The sequence below is a fragment of the Malaclemys terrapin genome, chromosome 10 (genome assembly GCF_027887155.1).
Source record: "Malaclemys terrapin pileata isolate rMalTer1 chromosome 10, rMalTer1.hap1, whole genome shotgun sequence".
Taxonomy (NCBI): Eukaryota; Metazoa; Chordata; order Testudines; family Emydidae; genus Malaclemys; species Malaclemys terrapin.
Window position 1 is genome coordinate 15,986,235 of NC_071514.1, and position 19,047 is coordinate 16,005,281.

The 19,047-nt window shown below is 41.6% G+C and overlaps 1 protein-coding gene across 3 annotated transcripts in view; it reads left to right on the plus strand.

Annotated features, from left to right (window-relative positions):
* ZFAND6 (zinc finger AN1-type containing 6) overlaps positions 1-19,047 on the plus strand; it is a 54,888-nt gene that overhangs the window by 19,996 nt on the left and 15,845 nt on the right. For all 3 annotated transcript variants that reach the window (XM_054041760.1, XM_054041758.1, XM_054041759.1), the window contains exons 2-3: positions 14,876-15,046; positions 17,279-17,390. In XM_054041760.1, the coding sequence (XP_053897735.1) occupies positions 14,893-15,046; positions 17,279-17,390 (266 nt within the window). In that variant the 5' untranslated portion in view covers positions 14,876-14,892. The remainder of the gene's footprint in view (positions 1-14,875; positions 15,047-17,278; positions 17,391-19,047) is intronic.

Genomic DNA, 19,047 nt, shown 5'->3' on the forward strand with positions numbered 1-19,047 from the left:
ACAGTCAGCTCTGCCTTTCATCCTTCTGAGTTTGAGAAATTAAAATCCATGCAGTTTATTCCATATCAGCTTTAGGAAGAGATGTTAAAAATGTGTGTCTGTTCCATGCTAATCTTTAAAAACACACAGTACCTGGGCCTCTTCTGAAGACTGGAGGATTTGTGTGAGGTCTGATGTACACCTAAAAATTACGTTGACCAACTACGGCATTCAGAAGCACGAAAAACTCTCACCTCTGAGAGACTTAGTTACGCCAACCTAAACCCTAGTATAGGCATTGTTAGATTGATGGAAGAATTCTTCCATTGATCTAGCCGCTGCCTCTCAAGGCGATGGATTTACAACTGCAACAGAAAACCTCCTTCTGGTGGTGTTGTAAGTGTCTGCACTACAGTGTTACAGTGGCCGCTATGTCACTGTAGCGCTTGTAGTGTAGGCATAGGGCTTGTCGACCTAAGTTATGCTACGCCAGCTACGTGAATAATGTAGTCGGAGTTGACATAGCTTAGGTCGACTTACCCCAGTGTCTGCGCTGCGTTGATGGGAGACTCTCTCTGGTCGACTTCCCTTACTAGTCTCGGAGAGCTGGAGTATCGGGGTCGAATAGAGATCGCTCTGCTATTGATTTAGCAGGTCTTCACTAGACCCGCTAAATCGACAGCTGCTGCATCAATTGCAGCAGCGTGGATCTCCTGGGTAGTAAAGACAAGCCCATAGCCTTAGTGTCCTTGGCTAAATGTGCTTTCCTACACCACTGTTGCATGATTTCAGTTAGCTGCCCCGGCAGTGCCCATATTTTAGCAGGGTGCTGTGTTTTGGGAACCTTCAAAAGGCAAGTCACTACATTAATGCAAACTGTTGTAGATTCAGTATAGTGAAATAAACACCCTTCCCTCTGAGACAAGGTGCTGATTTGACATAACATAAATCCTGGATGGACAAGGCTGAGATCTGAGGCTGCTAATGAAATCTGACCTGCCTCCCTATTTTTTGTAAATGATCCCCAACCTACCCTTCAGGGAGACTATATATATATTCAGCTTTGTGCTCCCTGCCTAATGTATGGCAGTTGGCATTTTGGGCATCTACAAGGAAACTGAGGAAGGAGGCCAACTTTCATGTCCAGTGTGACTTGGGATGTGCCAATCAGCCAGTGCCCCCATGCTCAAGTGCAAGTTGACAGCTTGTGTAATGGGCAATGAATAATTAAACTTCACTTGTGCAGATGGGATTTTGGTGAACTAAACTGAACGATTCAAGGTGGGTGAGGTAATGTATTTTATTGGATCAACTTCTGTTGGTGAAAGACAACCTTTCAAGCTACATAGAGCACAAGACTTTCTTAGCCGGCATGCAGAATCAGTACTTCTATCCTATGGTTACTCACTTTTTACAATCATTGGAGAACAGGCTTTTAAAATGTACCTCATAAGTTACTGGATGCCCAAATACAAAAATAGAGGAGCACCCTCTGAGTCAATGGATAAATTTAAGTGCATTGTAGAAAATTGGAAAAGTAATTCTTGCCACAGGGAATTGAATGCTTATTTCTCACTATGCTGAAAATGTGTCCCTACATATCCTCTCTACAGTTGGCAAGGCAGTAACTTTCAGCTGAGTGCCCCGTGTAGCATGTGATCACAGTGAGAATATTGTATATTCTGTTTGCTTAAATTAGACATGGTGCACAGCTTCAGATGGAAGTGACATAGCACGCTATAGTGAGTGGTAATAGCAATAACCCCAGAGTTAACCATATGCCCATGTCTTGAATTGTTAACTTAAATGATACAATTTGTATTGGAGTAGCACCGAGGAGCCTCAGTCATGGACCAGGACTCAATTGTGCTTGTTGTACAACTGCAATGCTATAAACTGACTTTCAAATTCAACACTGCACTTTTTATGCAGCAACTGCTCTTAGTTTCTGTTCTTGCTGTCAAAATTCTTTGCAACAGGTATCTTTTGAGAACTTGGGTTAAAACAGCTTTTTATCACTGCCTCTTTCCTCTAGGTTTAAATATCTGTTTAAAGTAAGTGAGGCCTTTGTTGCTGCGAGAGAGAAGGGTTTGTGTACACTGCAATTAAACAGCCATATCTGGCCCATGTCAGCTGCTTCAGGCCCGTGGGGTTTGGGAAGTGGATTGTAAAATTGCAGTGTAGATGTTGAGGCTGGGACTGGAGCCCAGGCTCTGACACCCCCCCCCCCCCCCCCCCCCAGGATCTCAGAGCTTGGGCTCCAGCCTGAGCTCGAATGTCTGCAGTGCAATTTTATAATCCTGCAGCCCAAGACCCACAAGACTGACTCAGTTGACATGTGCCAGCTGCAGGTGTCTAACTGCAGTGTAGGCATACCTTTATGGGCTGTCTACACTGGGATTTTTAAAAAACCTGCAGCATTGAGTCTGAGAGCTCAGATTAGCTGACACTGGCTGCTGGGCTAAAAATAGCAGTGTAGACATTTGGACTTCAGCCCAGACTCTGAGACTCTCTCCCCTTGCAAGGGCCAAAAAACGGGGTTCTGAGCCCAAATATCTACACTGCAATTTTATAGCCTCACAGCTTCAGCCCAGGTAAGCTAACACAGGCCAGCTGCAGGTGTTTTACTGCAGTGTAGATATACGCCTACAATCAGGGCTTCTGGGACCCTGGGTCCAAGCCCTGGGTTAGCATGATTTGTGTGTAGACAGAAGAGGGGTTAATCTTGAACCAGAGTTCAAACCCTGGTTTACATTGCAGTGTAGACATACCCTTAGAATACTCTATTCACTGAAGCTCAAAATAAACTACTAATTTTGTAAATGTTTGAATTTCCTTTGCAGAGGGTCATCTTTGCAAAGCTAGAACTGTTTTCAAACACAGGATCTAAGGCAGCTTTTGGAGTTGTGTAACTCTGCTTTACATTTTATAAATGATATTCAAAACATACCTGGTCTTATCCTTCAAAATCCTAAACTAATCTAGATAGGTACCCCTTGGGTTAGCTAAACGGAATAGCAAAATTTTACACTGAGAACGCATCCTCTCTGTTTCAGCTTCCCCCAACACTTCAGTAAGACAGTGTGTCCCAGACAGTCTCTGATATCAGGTATCTTTTTCCTCCCTACCATCCCCTTTGCATCCCTTGTTTCCCTCTGTTATACCTCTCAAGTTTCCTTTATCATTCCATTGTTCCTCATGACCTCCCCCAGAAAGATATTCACACAAGTCCCTTCAGAGATGGATAAGGCAATCTCGTATGTAATGTCCATATTTATGGATCTGAAATTTATTCAGACTTAGTCTTTGCTTGTACAAACAACTTTGGTTCCTGTTTTTCCTGTATTACTATTTAGTTTATACCAGTGTTCCAGATACCTTTACCTTCAACTTTTATTGCAAAATAAGCATGCCTACTCTAAGAATTGTTTGCTATTTGTCTAACCTATAGGCATGATTTTGCATTTTTATTTCCTGTTTTGGGAGGTCAGCCTGAATCGAGCCTTAGCAACAAAGCTCTTATTTTCCTATGATTTGTAGCTTTATAAATATGGCTTGGCAGTTTAACATTCCTCTGTCATAGAAAGGGGTAAAAGTAATTTAAGATGTTACAGCAGTGCCCTTTAGTCTTAAATTCTGAACGTGTCCTGATGACATTCTTGTTCACGCACTCACCTTTGGGCCACAATGTTATGGCTTCGTCAGGACTTGTGTATAGTACTGATGCTGTACTTCAGTATTGGAAAATAGAGGTATGCTGCTATTGGTACTGTGACTTCAGTCAGATGATAAACGGCAATTTTTCTTGCCATTTCTGGAAACTAAAAATTTCCTGGTTTTGCTTTAAGATTAATTCTCCAACACTGCTTTGACAAGTTCACTGTAGGCTCTTTGGGCTTGTCTTTATTAGCTTTTTCTCATAAAATCTCCCACCAGTGGGACAAGGCAAGCTGACTTGGAAAAAATGTGATTTGAGATTTTTAGGGTCCTAACTTTGCAAAGTTATTTCTGAAGAACTTGAAAACCAGAAATATGCACAATTTAAATACATTAACAATGTTATGATAGACATCTGAAACACATCTTGTGATTTTTATTTGTATTTCACTACTCTGAACTGAATATGTATAAACTGGGAAAGAACTCTGAGATTATATCTTTGGACTGGGGCATTTGGTCTCCTATGCAATGCAACAGATATGTCAGATGCTTCAGTATAAAGAAGTGGTACTCTTAAAAACTATGTAAAACCAATAGCTCTGTGTAACAGCCTGTAGCTTCTGAAATTCTAACATTTTGATAAAACTCTTTTTTGTTCATGCTCTGCTTCTGTTAAATCTCTGGTGTAAACAAAATGTGATTTCTCTTAGTATTCAAGAAAACTGAGTGTATGTGTTATAATGCTGATATTCCTAATACTTACACATCTTTCAGTGGATTTTCTCTGTCATGCTAGAGCAGCTTGACGAGAGCAGTGAAACTTTATGGAACCACCACTTCATTTTGTACAATGCAGCTTGATGTGAATACATTTTGTAGAAAAGGTGATTTTGCTTACCACTTGTATCCTCTGAGCGGTCATTGTATGTAATTTGCTCTACCGGTATGAGATGAACCAGAGTTCCTGAAGTGCCTTATTTTCAGCAGCTAGGATCTTTGATCCTTAAAACTATTTTTTGCTGATCTGTTTTATGTGAACCTTGAGTGTGGCTGTAAGTAGTAATTACTGTTTCAAAGTAACAGCTATTCATGGTGCAGTATATGCAAAGACATTTGCTGAAAGCTAAATCTTCATAATCCGTGATTCTCTTGGTATTTATATAGAGAACTTGTTTCTTGTAACTTTCTTTAGATTATTATTTTGTGTAGGAGTAGTAATGAAATATATGTTCAGCAAGTCCTGATGCAATCAAATTTTGAAGAGCACATTAGATTATGGTAGTAAGTAATGTAGGGGCAGGGAGCGTGATCTTGTTAGCTGTTGGTACAGCGCCTAGCTCAGTAGTCTACTATTACTAGGTATCCTAGGTGTTATATGGTAATACTACTAATTATAGTAACTTGTGTCCTAGCCCAGGTCAGACATAATCATTGCTGATCTTTCTCCTCTTTCCTGCTCCTGCTGTCCTGTGGCCACTTATTGCTGGGATTGTGAGATCAGAGGTAAACCACCCCTTGCATCCTTTTCCCTCCTCTTACCTACTGTCCCTACCCCATTCTTTATCTGCTGACCTTCCACTTTCATCCTTCCCTCACCGCTTGTTGCTGTTCTTCCCTCCTTTTTGCAGTGTGACTGTGAACCAGGTAAGTAAGCCATTCATCTCCTCCCCTCCCATGAACAGATCAGTGTGGTGAGATTTACTATGTTGCTGGATTTTTGGGAGGTTCCAAATGTGGACTGTATCAAAAAACAGTACTTTATTGCATATTGGCTGGTTGCTGACTTTCAGATTCCAGTAAAATTACAGGAATTGGAGATTAGGGGGGAAACCAATTAGGATTGTCTTTTCCATCCTCTGCAGAGCTCCAACTAGGATCGGTCTGATATAAAATTTGAACTTAGCTGAAAACCACATGTATGAAACACTGAAGAAACACATCTTTCACCAGAAATTGGCTGTGCGATAGGAAATCATAAGTGAATATCCGGTAGCTGACTTATTAAAAAGTGATTTAATAGAATACATTTTTTTATAGTTTGTGGGCATTAATTTGGAACATGAAATGGTATTGTGATTATTCAAACTAAGGCAATATGATTCTGCTTCAGTGGTTGAACATAACCTTAAAAATTTATAGATCAATTACATTAAATGTTACAGGAAGAAAACTGAGTACTAGAGTAAACAAGATTTTAAAATAATGTACTTTAAGTAGATGTTTTTGGAGATAGGGAAGTCAGGAAGCTAGTACGCCTGTGTTAAGCTGTTTGTTCCTCCCCAACTGTGTGAGTATATATTTTAAAATGTTGTCCTACTAACCTGGATATTGAAAACAGACTTCTTTGAAACTAGGTTTAAAACTTACTAAACCAGCATGGTTAAACGTTAAATTACAAGATTTATTTTGATGATTTTGTCTTAACTTTCTTACATAAAGCAGGCTCTCTCCACCCATATACACGTCTACCCCTATATAACACGACCTGATATAACACAAATTCAGATACAACGTCGTAAAGCAGTGCTCCGGGGGGGGGGCTGCGCACTCCAGCGGATCAAAGCAAGTTCGATATAACGCGGTTTCACCTATAACGCGGTAAGACTTTTTGGCTCCCGAGGACAGCATTATATCAGGGTAGAGGTGTAGTTAGCTGATTTGTAAGAACTAAATTACACACACCCATATTTGCCATATTTCCTTTATTGAAATTAGCAAGATAGATATTTAGATCCTAGACCTTGATCTAGTACAGGGGTCGGCAACGTTTGACACGCGGCCCGCCAGGGTAAGCACCCTTGCGGGCCGGGCCAGTTTTATTTACCTGCTGACGCGGCAGATTCGGCCAATCGCGGCCCCCGCTGGCCGCGGTTCGCCGGCCCGGGCCAATGGGGGTGGCGAGAAGCCGCGGCCAGCACATCCCTCGCCCGCGCCACTTCTCACCGCCCCCATTGGCCCGGGACGACGAACCGTGGCCAGCGGGGGCCGCGATCAGCCGAACCTGCTGCGTCAGCAGGTAAATAAAACTGGCCCAGCTCGCCAGGGTAAGCACCCTGGCGAGCAGCGTGCCAAACGTTGCCGACCCCTGATCTAGTATTTCACTTAAATAGCGTGGCTTTGCTCAAGTTTCTTTCAGTGTACGTGAAATTCTGACTTTTACCAGGGTTTAGAATTGGTCTAAGGAAAAAACCTGACTGCTGTCTTTTGTGGGATAGCCCCCAAATTTAAGTGTTCTTGTTTTTTAAAATTTACAAGTTCTCTCCTGCTGTTAGTCATGGTCCTATATAGTACTTCTGAGGTAACCTGTTCGCGGAGACTGATATAAATTCGTATACAGGTCTGTTGCATCTTAGGCGAATTTAACATGTGCGATTTCAGCTTTATGAGGTCGGCAAAAACAAAAACAAAAAGAGAAGAATAACAATTTAAATACTGTTTCTGTAGTCGGGCGATTCCACCCGCCATTACACTCAATGTAATTTTGACTATATGCGATTTTCGCTTTAGGCGCTAACTGCAGAACGTAATCCCAGCGTAAGATGAGACAGACCTGTAGCTCTTTTGTCTAATCTTGCAGCATTTGTGACTTCTGTGTATGTAGTCACTGTTTCCAGCTTTGGGCTCTCTTTCCCTTTGCAAGCAAAGGAGTTTGCATCTCTTGAATGTCAAAGTAGTAACATTTTAGTCTGGTTCATTACATTACACTACATGAAATATGCATCCTTGTTACTTGTTACTTTCATTTTTACTTTCAATAGATGATGTGATTAAGTCAATTATTAGGTTCTTGGCCTTCAGTAGACTTGGCAGTTGCCTCTTAGACCAGTTAGTTTCTCCTTCTCTAGAAGACTGGGTTTTATGTAGCAACTTTACATATAGGTAACTTCTTCCCATGATGTCTTGCAACAAAGAATGGAAAGAGCTACTACGCTTAACTTCCATGTTTCCTAGATGAGAAAATCCAATAGAATGTTTAGGTCAAGAGAGATTAATTTGTTCTAAAGTCGTCAAAGAAGTCTTGCGTACAATTGCTCAGATATCTTGAAGGCAGTGATATTGCTCAGGATAATGTGTGCGTGTAGTGAAAATAGTGTAATATGCATATTTCATGTAGTGTAATGTAATATATACACTTATCGTGTGTGTGTATAGATATATAGATATAGATATATAGATATAGATATAAATAAAAATAAAAATAAAAATAAAAAATACATATATATATATATATATATATATATATATATATATATATATATATATATATATATATATATATATATATATAAAATACATATGTAAGACAGAAATCCTGTTTATATATGAGAGAGATCCTTTTTGCTTCCTTTTCTCCTCCCTTTTTTTTTTTTTTTTTTTAAACACTCCTTCACTTTTTGAAAATTCTGCACAAGTATATGTGACGGGTTCTCTCCCTCGCCCCCTTTTCAGGATGCTGCCTGGGACTGTGGTACCACTGAGCCCACTTGACCCACCAACCTGGGCTCCCTTTACACTGTATTGCTGAGGCAAGCCAGCCAAGCCCTTCCTCAGGCTTCAGACTGCACTTAACCAGCACACATACTGGTAGGGAGACACCTAGCTGCAGCTATGCACACAGATGCTGAGATCAGCTCTGCATGGGAAGGCTCAGCTAAGGAACTGCCCAGTACTCAAGTGCACACCCCCCTCTGGAGTGGAAACCCAAAATTATACTGTCTTACGCTGCACAGAGAACTATACAGCATAAGCTCATGACATTCACTCCCTCCCTCGATGTGGAGAGGGATATACACAGCTTTCTGCCCCAAGGTAGGATTTCTACACAAACTGGTTATAGACCAAACAAAAGCAAAGTTATTAACTACAAAAGATAAATTTTAAGTGATTATAAGGGATAGCAAACAGATCAAAGCAGATTTCCTAGCAAATAAAACAAATATGCAATCTAAGTGTAATATACTAAAGAAACTGGTTATAAGTAACAAATTCTCACCCTAACTGTTGTTTTAGGCAGATTGCAGAGATTCTTGAAGACGAGCTGCACTTGCCTGCAGCTTAAAACTCCAGATATTCCTTTCACAGGCCAGACCCCCTCCTGCCTAAATAAAAAAAAAAATAGGATATCTCCATTAATTTATTTATCTCCTAGAACTGGAAGGGACCTTGAAAGGTCATCAAGTCCAGCCCCTGCCTTCACTAGCAGGACCAAGTACTGATTTTGCCCCAGATCCCTAGGTGGCCCCCTCAAGGATTGAACTCACAACCCTGGGTTTAGCAGGCCAATGCTCAAACCACCGAGCTATCCCTCCCCCCTGAGCCTGGGCTCAGCCCTCCCCCCAAGCTCAGTCTCTGTTTCTCAGGTGTTTCCAGCAGCCTTCTTTCTTTGCGGGCAGTTAATGAAGAATGAGCCATAAATAGTTTTTGCATATAGTGGGAATCCTTTGCCTCCTAGTGTGGTTTCCCCGCCCCCTTGCCTCCCTCCCCCCTTGTTAGTGGAAAAATATGTGTGGTGTTATGGGGTGCAGTGCCAGGTGACTTGATCACATGACCCTGCAGCCATAACTCAGAGGCTATTTGTAGCATCCCCAGGAGGACTTCTCAGTGGGTGACTAACCTCTTCAAAGACCCATTGTTTTCTCTAATGTCCTTCCCAACCAGCCATCCATTCTGTCTAGTGGGCGTTCCCCAGATGAAAACACATTTGTAATAGATCATAGAAGATTAGGGTTGGAAGGGACCTCAAGAGGTCATCTAGTCCAGCCCCCTGCTCAAAGCAGGACCAATCCCCAGACAGATTTTTACCCCAGTTCCCTAAATGGCCCCCTCAAGGATTGAACTGTCAACCCTGCAGGCCAATGCTCAAACCACTGAGCTATCCCTTACATACAAATAGGTAATCATATTCAGTAAAATATAACCTTTCAAATATCTCTCATGCTTTATACATCACAGTTATGCCATAATCAGATCATATAACAATATCTCTATGAAGAATATGGGGACATAATGCCACAGTATACATTGCCCCTTTAATGCTTTTCAGACCCTCAGGACTTACCAGATAGTAAGAAATACCAGTAGGTGCTATAAAGTGAAAATGATTTAATCATGCAAATTGTCAAACCTTGCTTCTGATGAGAAAGTACAGTATGAGTGAGCAGTACAAGTACTATCCTCAGCCACTGGGGTGGCTGAATGGGGAAGGATGTGTCTGCAGTTTCTTTTCCTGTTTCATTAGCAATGGTAGAAGGTTACCATTAGCAGTTTCACAGTGGACCAGTCTAAGTGTTCTTTTGGGTGGGGGGGGGGAGGTAGTTTAGCTACTTAATTTATTTAAAGTCTGCATTTAATGATATTCTAGTTAGATTTCATCCCCAAGTGAAATTTGAAATGCAAGGCTCTAACTAAAGTACTGAAAATAGTCTTTGTTAACACAACAGGTATGTAGTTTAATGTAAGCTTTCTCTCCTTCATTCTCCAATCCAGTAGTGATACTGTAGTATACTGATATCAACATGGTACAAATTGTATTTAGTTTTGTTATTGTAGTTGAGGCACCAGTATATCATTCTTGTGGTCTGCTCCACCCTAGTGGTTGTGGGGGCCAGAATCTCCATAAAATCTACAGGGAGCACCTGTACAACTCAAATCTTGCTTTGGCACCTGAAGCACACCTTGGAACTGGAAAACTGTTCATGATTTGTATGTGCTTAAGCAGAGTTAACTGATCTGCACCTGCAGCCTCACTACACTAAATCTTATAATAATAGTAATACAGTAACAGGTGCACATATGGTATACACTTACAAGTATATAAATAAGGAATAGGGGCGAGGAGACATACCTCTGTTCCGGGGAGGAATGCTGGGACAGTAAAAAGTGGAAGTTTTTAGTTTGCTTTAAACCTCAGGTTTTTAATCTCCTTGTAGACTAATCCTACTAAATGCCTCTGTGGCTGATCCCATTGATTGACGGTTGAAGCCTATGAACACTGACAGGTATGGAGTGTTTGAGACTGGTAGTAACTAAAAGCTCAAATGCACATACTTAATACTTTTAACGTTATCTGGCATCATGATCCATTTTACTCTCCATAACAGGATCTACACCATACAGTGGTACTGAGAATTATCTTACCGAACATAACCAGTATGCTCAGTGCTGTGCAGAGTCTAGATAGAAGATGTAGTCCTTGCCCCCAAAGAACTTACCATCTAGAAACTTACCCTGTTTTACTTTCTCTGCTATTTCAAGTTCTTGTAAATCAAGGTAGAAGTGTATAAAGATTCATCTGACACTGAGTGCTGTCTGCTACGTAATGAGATATACGGAAGGACTTGCCCATGAAAACTGTGCAGGAGAAGAACTATAGGGACTGTACAGATATGTAAACTACATGTGTGACATTCTATTGTAACTAGGAAACCTATGAGCTATATTGTTCCATTCCGCTATCTTTGTGCTGTGGGAGAGTATCAGTTTTAGATGGATTCTTTTCTGTCTTTCAGTGAATTTTAGCAGGTGGGATCAGGATGATATAGCACCATGTCACCAGACACCTCTGCAGACCACCAGTGGTCCACAGACTATAGTTTGAGAACCATAATGTTAGGGGGTTTATCTAGCTGCAGAGACAGTATTTGTTAAATGAGCAATGTATGAACAAAAATATCTATAGCAATAATAATCACAGTAACTGTGTGGCACGCTCATGTTAGTTACTGAGGGTATGGCTCCCAGCCCAGGTCGAATTTTCAGTAGTCTTGTTCTTCTGTCTCTGATCCATTTTAAAGAAAAGTGGTCACCCTTAACTAAGCCCAATTTTTAGTTACATGAAGCATGAAACTTTAGACTAGGGGGTGGCCAAACTGTGGTTCATGAGCTGCTTGTGGCTCTTTTACTGACATTGTGGCTCATGAGCCTGTAGTCCGTTGTGGGAGTGACTCCTCCTCCTCCGGGTCTGTGGGCGGCCAATCCGCCCCACTACGTCTCCGGGGATTGCCTGACATGGGGAATCAGCAGGGCGATGGGAGACGTGAGCTCGGGCCTGTGATCAGGGCTGAACAACAAACAGTTACGGAGCCCCAGCCCCTCGTCGGGGCAGGGCAGTAGAGAGTCTGAGGGCTCAGGCCTGCACTCAGGCTAAGCAGCAAACAGTGGGGCCTCCTAGCTCTGGCGGAGGGCCGACAAGTGCAGGCTTCTTGCCTGGGGGGACTGCAACCCACTCCACGGCGTCCTGGCCCATAGCCCTAGCAGTGGCAGAGCAATCTGCCACTGGGTCAGCAGGGATCCTGATCACAACATGCTGACTCACTTGCTGTCAGTGTTGCAGCCAGACGGGTCGGCTACCCCTGGGCCACTTCCCAACTCCCCCACAGGGTGTATTTGGCTCTGTAGAGGTTGTCCTTGTCGTCGGGGAAGAGGGCCTCTGTCAGCACTTGCAGCTCCTCTGTGCTTAGGTCTGTAAATGGCTCTGACTGTCCTGGCCAGTCCTCAGCTCCCTCAGGGTCTGCCGCAGCCTCCCAGCTTGGGGGCTCACAGGAGGCGCTTGGCTCCTCCAGCGGCTGCCTCGCAACTGAGTTCTCTGGCCCGCCTATTGACTTCCAGCGGGAGGGTTGAACGTGATGTGGCTCCACCCACCAGGGTTCAATGAGGGGCTCCCCTCCAGCTCTATGGGCTGCCAATCCACCCCACTACAGAGCTGCATGTGGCTCTTTTACAGACATTGTGGCTCGCGGAGTCCCCCACTTCCCTCCCCTCATTCTCCACTTACCAGACTTGGGGTAGGGAGAGCTCGGGACCTCTGCCTTGCAGCAGGGTGGTGGGGTAGGGGCTTCTGCCCAGGGGGTCTCAGGGCTTCAGCCCCATGGGGTGCACCTGCTGGGGCTTCAGCAGGAGGGGATGAAGCCCCAAGACCCGGCAGGTGCCTCCCACAGTCCTGAAGCGCCAACTCCCGGCAGATGCGCCCTGCTCTCGAACTTCTGAAGATTATCATATGTGGCTCAGAGGGACAGTAAGTTTGGCCACCTCTGCTTTAGACTGTTGAGCTGGTTCTGAGTAAGACAATTAGTACCATTTTTAGATGTTTAGTTCTTTGTGGTGAAGAAACATTTTATTGAAAATGGATACATTAGAACCTCAGAGAATAAACTTTATTTATTGACTTTATTCTCTAGTTTCAAAGCACCTGCTATTAGTGGTAAGATCATTAGTATATACTGACACTCCCTGGCTTGGAAAATGACTAGGATTGCTGAAACAGGCCTTTGGTCTCATGTTTACTATATTGCATTGCTCACTTTAAATCCACTCTGACATATCCACTGTTCATTTTATTTATAGTTTGGCTGTGCCCCTGATGAGGAAAACTTAGGAACATAGATTTGTCTTCCATACAGCCAATATTTGCTGTACACTAAATGTCCATGGTCTAAACCTACTGTATCATTCTTACTTGAATTCAACTGTCAAGTCTTGACAAGCTTCCAGTGTGCAACAATATCACTTTTTGGGGTGGTGTATATTGTATAAATTTTGAATGGACCATTGAATTGACTAGGCAAGTGATGATCTGAGACTTCTGCTTATGCTAATTTTGTTTTTTGTTACCACAACCTTCCATCCTCACCTATGTCTGTTTCATATTTGTGCCCTGTCACAAACCCAGATTTTTATGCTCCTGAGGGCGCAGAGTAACTCTGTTGCTTGCTTGTATAGTGCCTTGCACAAGGGGCATTTTGTTGAGTAGGGTCTCTGGGTGCTATATTAGAACAAACAATAATGGTCTGCAAACTTCTTAAATATTAATTCAAAATATATCTTTAGATTCGGATGGTCAGATTCACATTACTTTAGACTCGTAATGAAAGGGCAGTCTCCCTGCACTGATATACTTGTGAAAACTAAGCTGTAGAAGAAAGATGTTGTTCAGAAATTTCTACCATTAAAAATTTGTAAGGCAGTATTTTAGGACCTTTGACCATGAGGGGAAAACATTTGAGCATTTGCCAGATGTGTAAGAAGTGAAGTTAAAAGATAAATTTGACTGACTCCGCTACAAGAATATTTTTCCTTTATTCTCTCGCTGAATAAACTGTACAGTGAGAGCATTTTATGGACCAAGCTTAGGCAGATGTCAGATTGCTTAACAATTCTGTGGTATTTTGTACTTTACAGTCAGCTTGGCATTCTTTAAGGTAATGGCACATAGATATGATCTATTTGAAACTGACACTATAGTATAGGCTAACATTGAACTATATACTATGGTCAGTTTTGGAGGTTTGATTGAGGGCGAAGAACACAAAGTGATAGTATTGAATTCATGTATTATGGTATAGATTCCAATAGCCTGATCTAAGAGTTGGGTCACTTGAGAACTGCTAAGGAAACTCATCACAGAAGTTCATGATAGAGAAGGCCATCTGAGCTTTTTAGCTTGCAAGACAAATGTTCCTTGTTAATAAGGAGAGAAATACAAATAAAAGACAGGGTAACTTGCAAAGCAACACTTACCAAATTGACTACCACATACGATCTAAATTGTATGAAAGAATATTCCAAAAATGCAAAAATCTTGTTGGAGTTGAGGTATGGAGGAATGTATCTGTTCAAATGCTAGTCTTGACCAAAATGGTAACTTCTGAATATGAAAATCTTAATATGAATTTATAATGTAACAGATTCCTAAATTCAGAGAAATTGACTGACAATTTTTGTAGTTGCTGTTCATGATTAAATGTTGTGAAGTAAGCAGGAATATTTCCCTTCTTTAGTCTTCAGTTTATACTTTAAGAGTTTGAGTAGTGTCATGAGTACAAGCTTCAAAAAGTGTGCTTTCAGGGTGTAGGCTAGGAATTAATATAGTCTCTCTGAAAGTGATAAATTACTGAATGCTCCACATGAAAGTAAAAAATTTGTATGCTTATGAAAATGTATACTCTGCTGCACATGCATTTAAAATGGCCCAGTCCTGTACAGTCTTTACCACCAAAATCAATGGAGTTTTAGTTTTTAACCAGGGTCTTGAAATTTGGTGGTGGTTTTTGTTTTTTAAAGACACTGATTTCCACGAAACAATTGTAGAGAATTTTAACCCAAAGATCCTTTTTTCTAAAGCAGACTTTTGTGCCTGGAATAGATGATGCCAAAGCAGTAGGAACCTCAGTATTTTAAAATGCAACAGGTGAAAATCGTCTGAGCTCACTAGATCATTGGCTGTGTATGTGAATTTCAGGTTTACAGAAGAGGAAAATGGCTCAAGAAACTAACCATAGCCAAGTGCCTATGCTTTGTTCCACTGGATGCGGATTTTATGGAAACCCTCGTACAAATGGAATGTGTTCAATTTGCTATAAAGAACACCTTCAAAGACAGAATAGTAGTAATGGTAGAATTAGCCCTCCTGGTAAGTAACACTAATAAGTATTAGATTAATATCTAACATGTTGATTACCATTTGAGCAAACCTTGTGTGCTACATTAGAGTGACATTCTATTCCTGACCCTGCCTCATTCTTTTTTAAGTGGGGGTTTGATTTATTTTTTTCAGCAGCCGATGATAACACAAAGAATGAGAGAGAGGGCAATCCACTGTACTGCTGCCAAAAAGTCTCTACTGTTTTATAGAATTTTTGAATCCGCTTTAAAATGAAATAAATATATTGTGGATAATCTTTTTATAAGTGTAATTGTAGTTTATATTTTTGTGCCTTGCATTTATTTCTGGCAAGATATAATAAGCACTAGGTGTCCAATATCACTATAAAAATGCTAGAAATTCTCTTCAGAGAAGATTTATCAGTAATTACTGACTCTACAGAGAACAACCTGTCTGGGGCAGATGAAAAATATTTAGACAAAATCTAAATATTAAATTCTGGAAATAATTGGTGCAATATTAAGATTGACACTTCAAACACAACTCAGGAAGCATTGTTTTTAGAAAGGTTGCCACAGCAGTCTTTATCTGCACCTGGATTAGGACAACTCAAAGCTTTAGGCACACTTCATGTGGGCTTCCTCCACTTTGGCCCTGCTCCAGGTCAGCAGCAGAGGTCCTTCGTCTCCTGACCACTTGGAATGGGCAGCAGTTATGACAAGGGGCCTCTCCTTCCTCACCCTCAATTTCCTAGAGGAGCTAGGAGACTCCTTCCCCTCTGAACCATTGGCAGTGTCCCCCTCGTTCCAAGCAGTAGTGAAAGCAGCAGCAGGGTCCCACTAGCCCCATGATATGGTGGTCTTTCATGGTGTAGCTAAACCCTGGCCTGTTCTTGTGGTGAATGTGGGGCCAGACTGCTTTTTTGGTGACTAATGGCAGCTTCTCCTTCTGCTGGAAACCGCATGCAGACTCTGGTAAACCTCACGGTATGGATTACATTCAGGTCACATTTTTAAGCTTTTTCACAACCACCAGGGCTAGAGACTCATTTAAATGGAAAGCTCTGGTTCTGATAGCCCATGACTCTAGGATCTGGGCCCCTAGGTGTGGGCCTGTTCTAAGAGTTTTTCAATGGAATATTTGTAAGTTACTGCAGTTTTACGTTACTGTATGTTCCCTCTTGTAGGAGTGTGTTGCTTGTTTCTGTGTGTGGCTTTTTGTGGGGTTTTTTTGTTTTACAAAACCCAGAAGATCCTATAGTACTTGGCCTTAGAGAAGGTGGTTCTTCCATTTCAAAATTATTTCTATTGGCCAGACAGTGAAAATACATCCTACCTTGTGTGGCAAGAATTGTACCTCTTTCAGTGAAGGTGTCATGATTCACTACACTAAGTGATCCTGTACGCAGTGCTTCTGGTAGTATGACTCAATGAGCGACTTGCCAGTTGGCTCAATAATAAGTTGGGTCAACACAGAGATTCCGTCCATAGTGTTCCCATGGCCTAAGTCTCTCTTTACAATTGAATAAACAAATGAAGAAATTTGCGTTCTAGTACAGGCAGTCTGTTACAGACTTCTTTGGATATAGACACAGTACAATATCTTCAGAGATACTTGTATAGTTCTTTGGTTTTAAGCTATGTCGTCTTATGTACTTTTAACTACTTGTCGACTGGAAATAGACCATGTAGAAAGCATAACTTGTGCTACTAAATGTGTCATTTCATGTAGGCCCTAACATTCCATTCAGTTCAATGGCTTGTTATTGCCTGATGCATTGCCAAAAGTGTAGTGATGGATCCATAGTGAAATGGGTTAAGTAAAATGATAGCTGGATGAGATGTGTCTGGGCATACAGGGGCAGTTGGATACTGGTCCCAAATATTCTAAAATATCTTCTGTGGTATTGGTCTCTTACAAAAATGTGAAGTTGAAATACCAGTTATTCCTAGAAGCTTTTGAAATTTAAAACAGTCAGGCCTTCCTTTGTTTAATGCTGCTTTTTTAAAATATGTGCAGTGTGGGCTTTCGGTGGACAAGGGTGGGAAGTGGGCAAATGTGACCAGACATAATTAATGTAAGTAATTACAGTACAATATAAATCCATTAAAATGTAGGCTCTGATTCAGCAAGCAATTTCACCATATGTTAAAATAGCATGTTGAATTGCGACCAGATGCAGAAGAATCTTTGTTATGGATAAATTCTGTAACTCCAGAAGGCAGTGTAACCCATTTTACATTAGTGTCTTTCTTCCAGCAACTTCTGTCAGTAGTATAACTGAGTCTTTACCAGTACAGCACACAGAAGGCAGTGTCCCGGAAACTCAGTCAACATTAGAATCTACATCTACCCAGTCTACGCAGCCAAGGTAAATTATCTTGTCTATGCTTATTAGTCAACATTTTACCTACAAACTGATATAAACATGATTTTGTTTCTCTGTGTCCTGAGGTTGAATAATTAGATATTAAAAATTGGGAATGAGAAATGAGCAATTTGGTCTTGCATACTTAAAAATGAGATTTCTGTACCAATTACTATTCTACAAACAAGATCATCTTATAAATATATTTGAATATAAAATTCTGATTTTTTTTTTCCTTTTTTCTTAATTCAAAGTCTCAAATGCCAAAATCTCTGCAGTGACACCTCTCTGGTCATAGAGAAATCCTATCTGCACTAGAACAGTCTATGAAGCCTTATCACTCCACAACATGTTGATTTGGCTGTTCATTTTCTTAGAAATAGGAACTATTAATTATAAATAAATATATTTATTTATTTATTATTTATTTATAAATACTTAAACTGGACAAGAAAGGTCTTCTAATTGCAATCTCTTTACTGACACACAATGTTGCATATTGAACTGCTTGCTTCATTTCATCTCATCTAGGATAGGTATTCAGAATAGGATATAGGAGACTTGAGTTCTGTTCCTAGCTCTGCTACTCAACTGCTGTCTCCTTCACCTCTGTCTGAATTAGTAAAAGATATATGTCTTTTGTAAATCATTCCGAGATCTACAAATGAAAAACAGTATGTAAGAGCTAAGTATTTATTTTGGTCGCTGCATTTCAGTGTTGAATGACATGAATCCAACAGCAGTTTAATTTTTTCAAGTACATTGGGATCTTTTGGCATGAAAGAAGCTAGACAAGCAGATTATATTAATATTTAAAGTAAATTGACTTGCAATTTCTAACTTCATCGACCAAGCTTCTCCTTTTTAAAAATGTCATAACATAGACTAGTTAGGTAAGATTAGACTCCTTCGTTTATAGTTGTCTGAACACAACTAGTCCTAGTTTACAGCTTCTCAGTCCATATTTATGAAAGCTGTTAACTTGATACCCAAGTTTACAAGTATGAGTTATGAGCTGAATATGACCTGCAGTGCTAGCTGATCTTATGATCCTTTCACCCTTCTATTTCCAGTGTGGGTGGAAGGTTTGTACTTCACATTAATACTGCCTTTCTACCCAGTCAAACTGCACAAAGTTCATGCCAGGTCTGGAAAAGTGTCAAAGTATTATAGGCCCAGGGGTAGAGGAAAACCTTCTGAAATGATGCAAGGCACCTTTACCCTTCCTCCCCCAGATCCTGGCTAGTATCCAGAGCCAGCCTCTCTTTCCTTCCGTCAGTTCTCTGATAATATCTGGCTTGGTTGGCAGATTAGGTAATGGGCCAATGGGGCCCATGCCCAGGGTCCCCAACCAAATGAGGGGTCCCGGAAAAATGGGCACCCTGGTGCCCCAACCCGCTCCACCTGCTCGCCCAGCACTCCTGCCAGGGTTGGAATGCGGTGGCTTGCCCCGCTCTGCCCGCTCGCCTGGTGCTCCTGCCAGGGAGCGGGGTTGTGGCGTGAGGGCTCTTCACCTGCTCACCCAGCGCTCCTGCCGGGGAGCAGGGAAGGCACCCGCACCCAACCTTGCTCCCTGGTGGGAGGGGCAAGCCCCTGTGCCCTGGCCCCATTCCCTGGCAGGAGTGCCATGGGGGGAGGGACTGCAGGCGAAAGGGGTAGG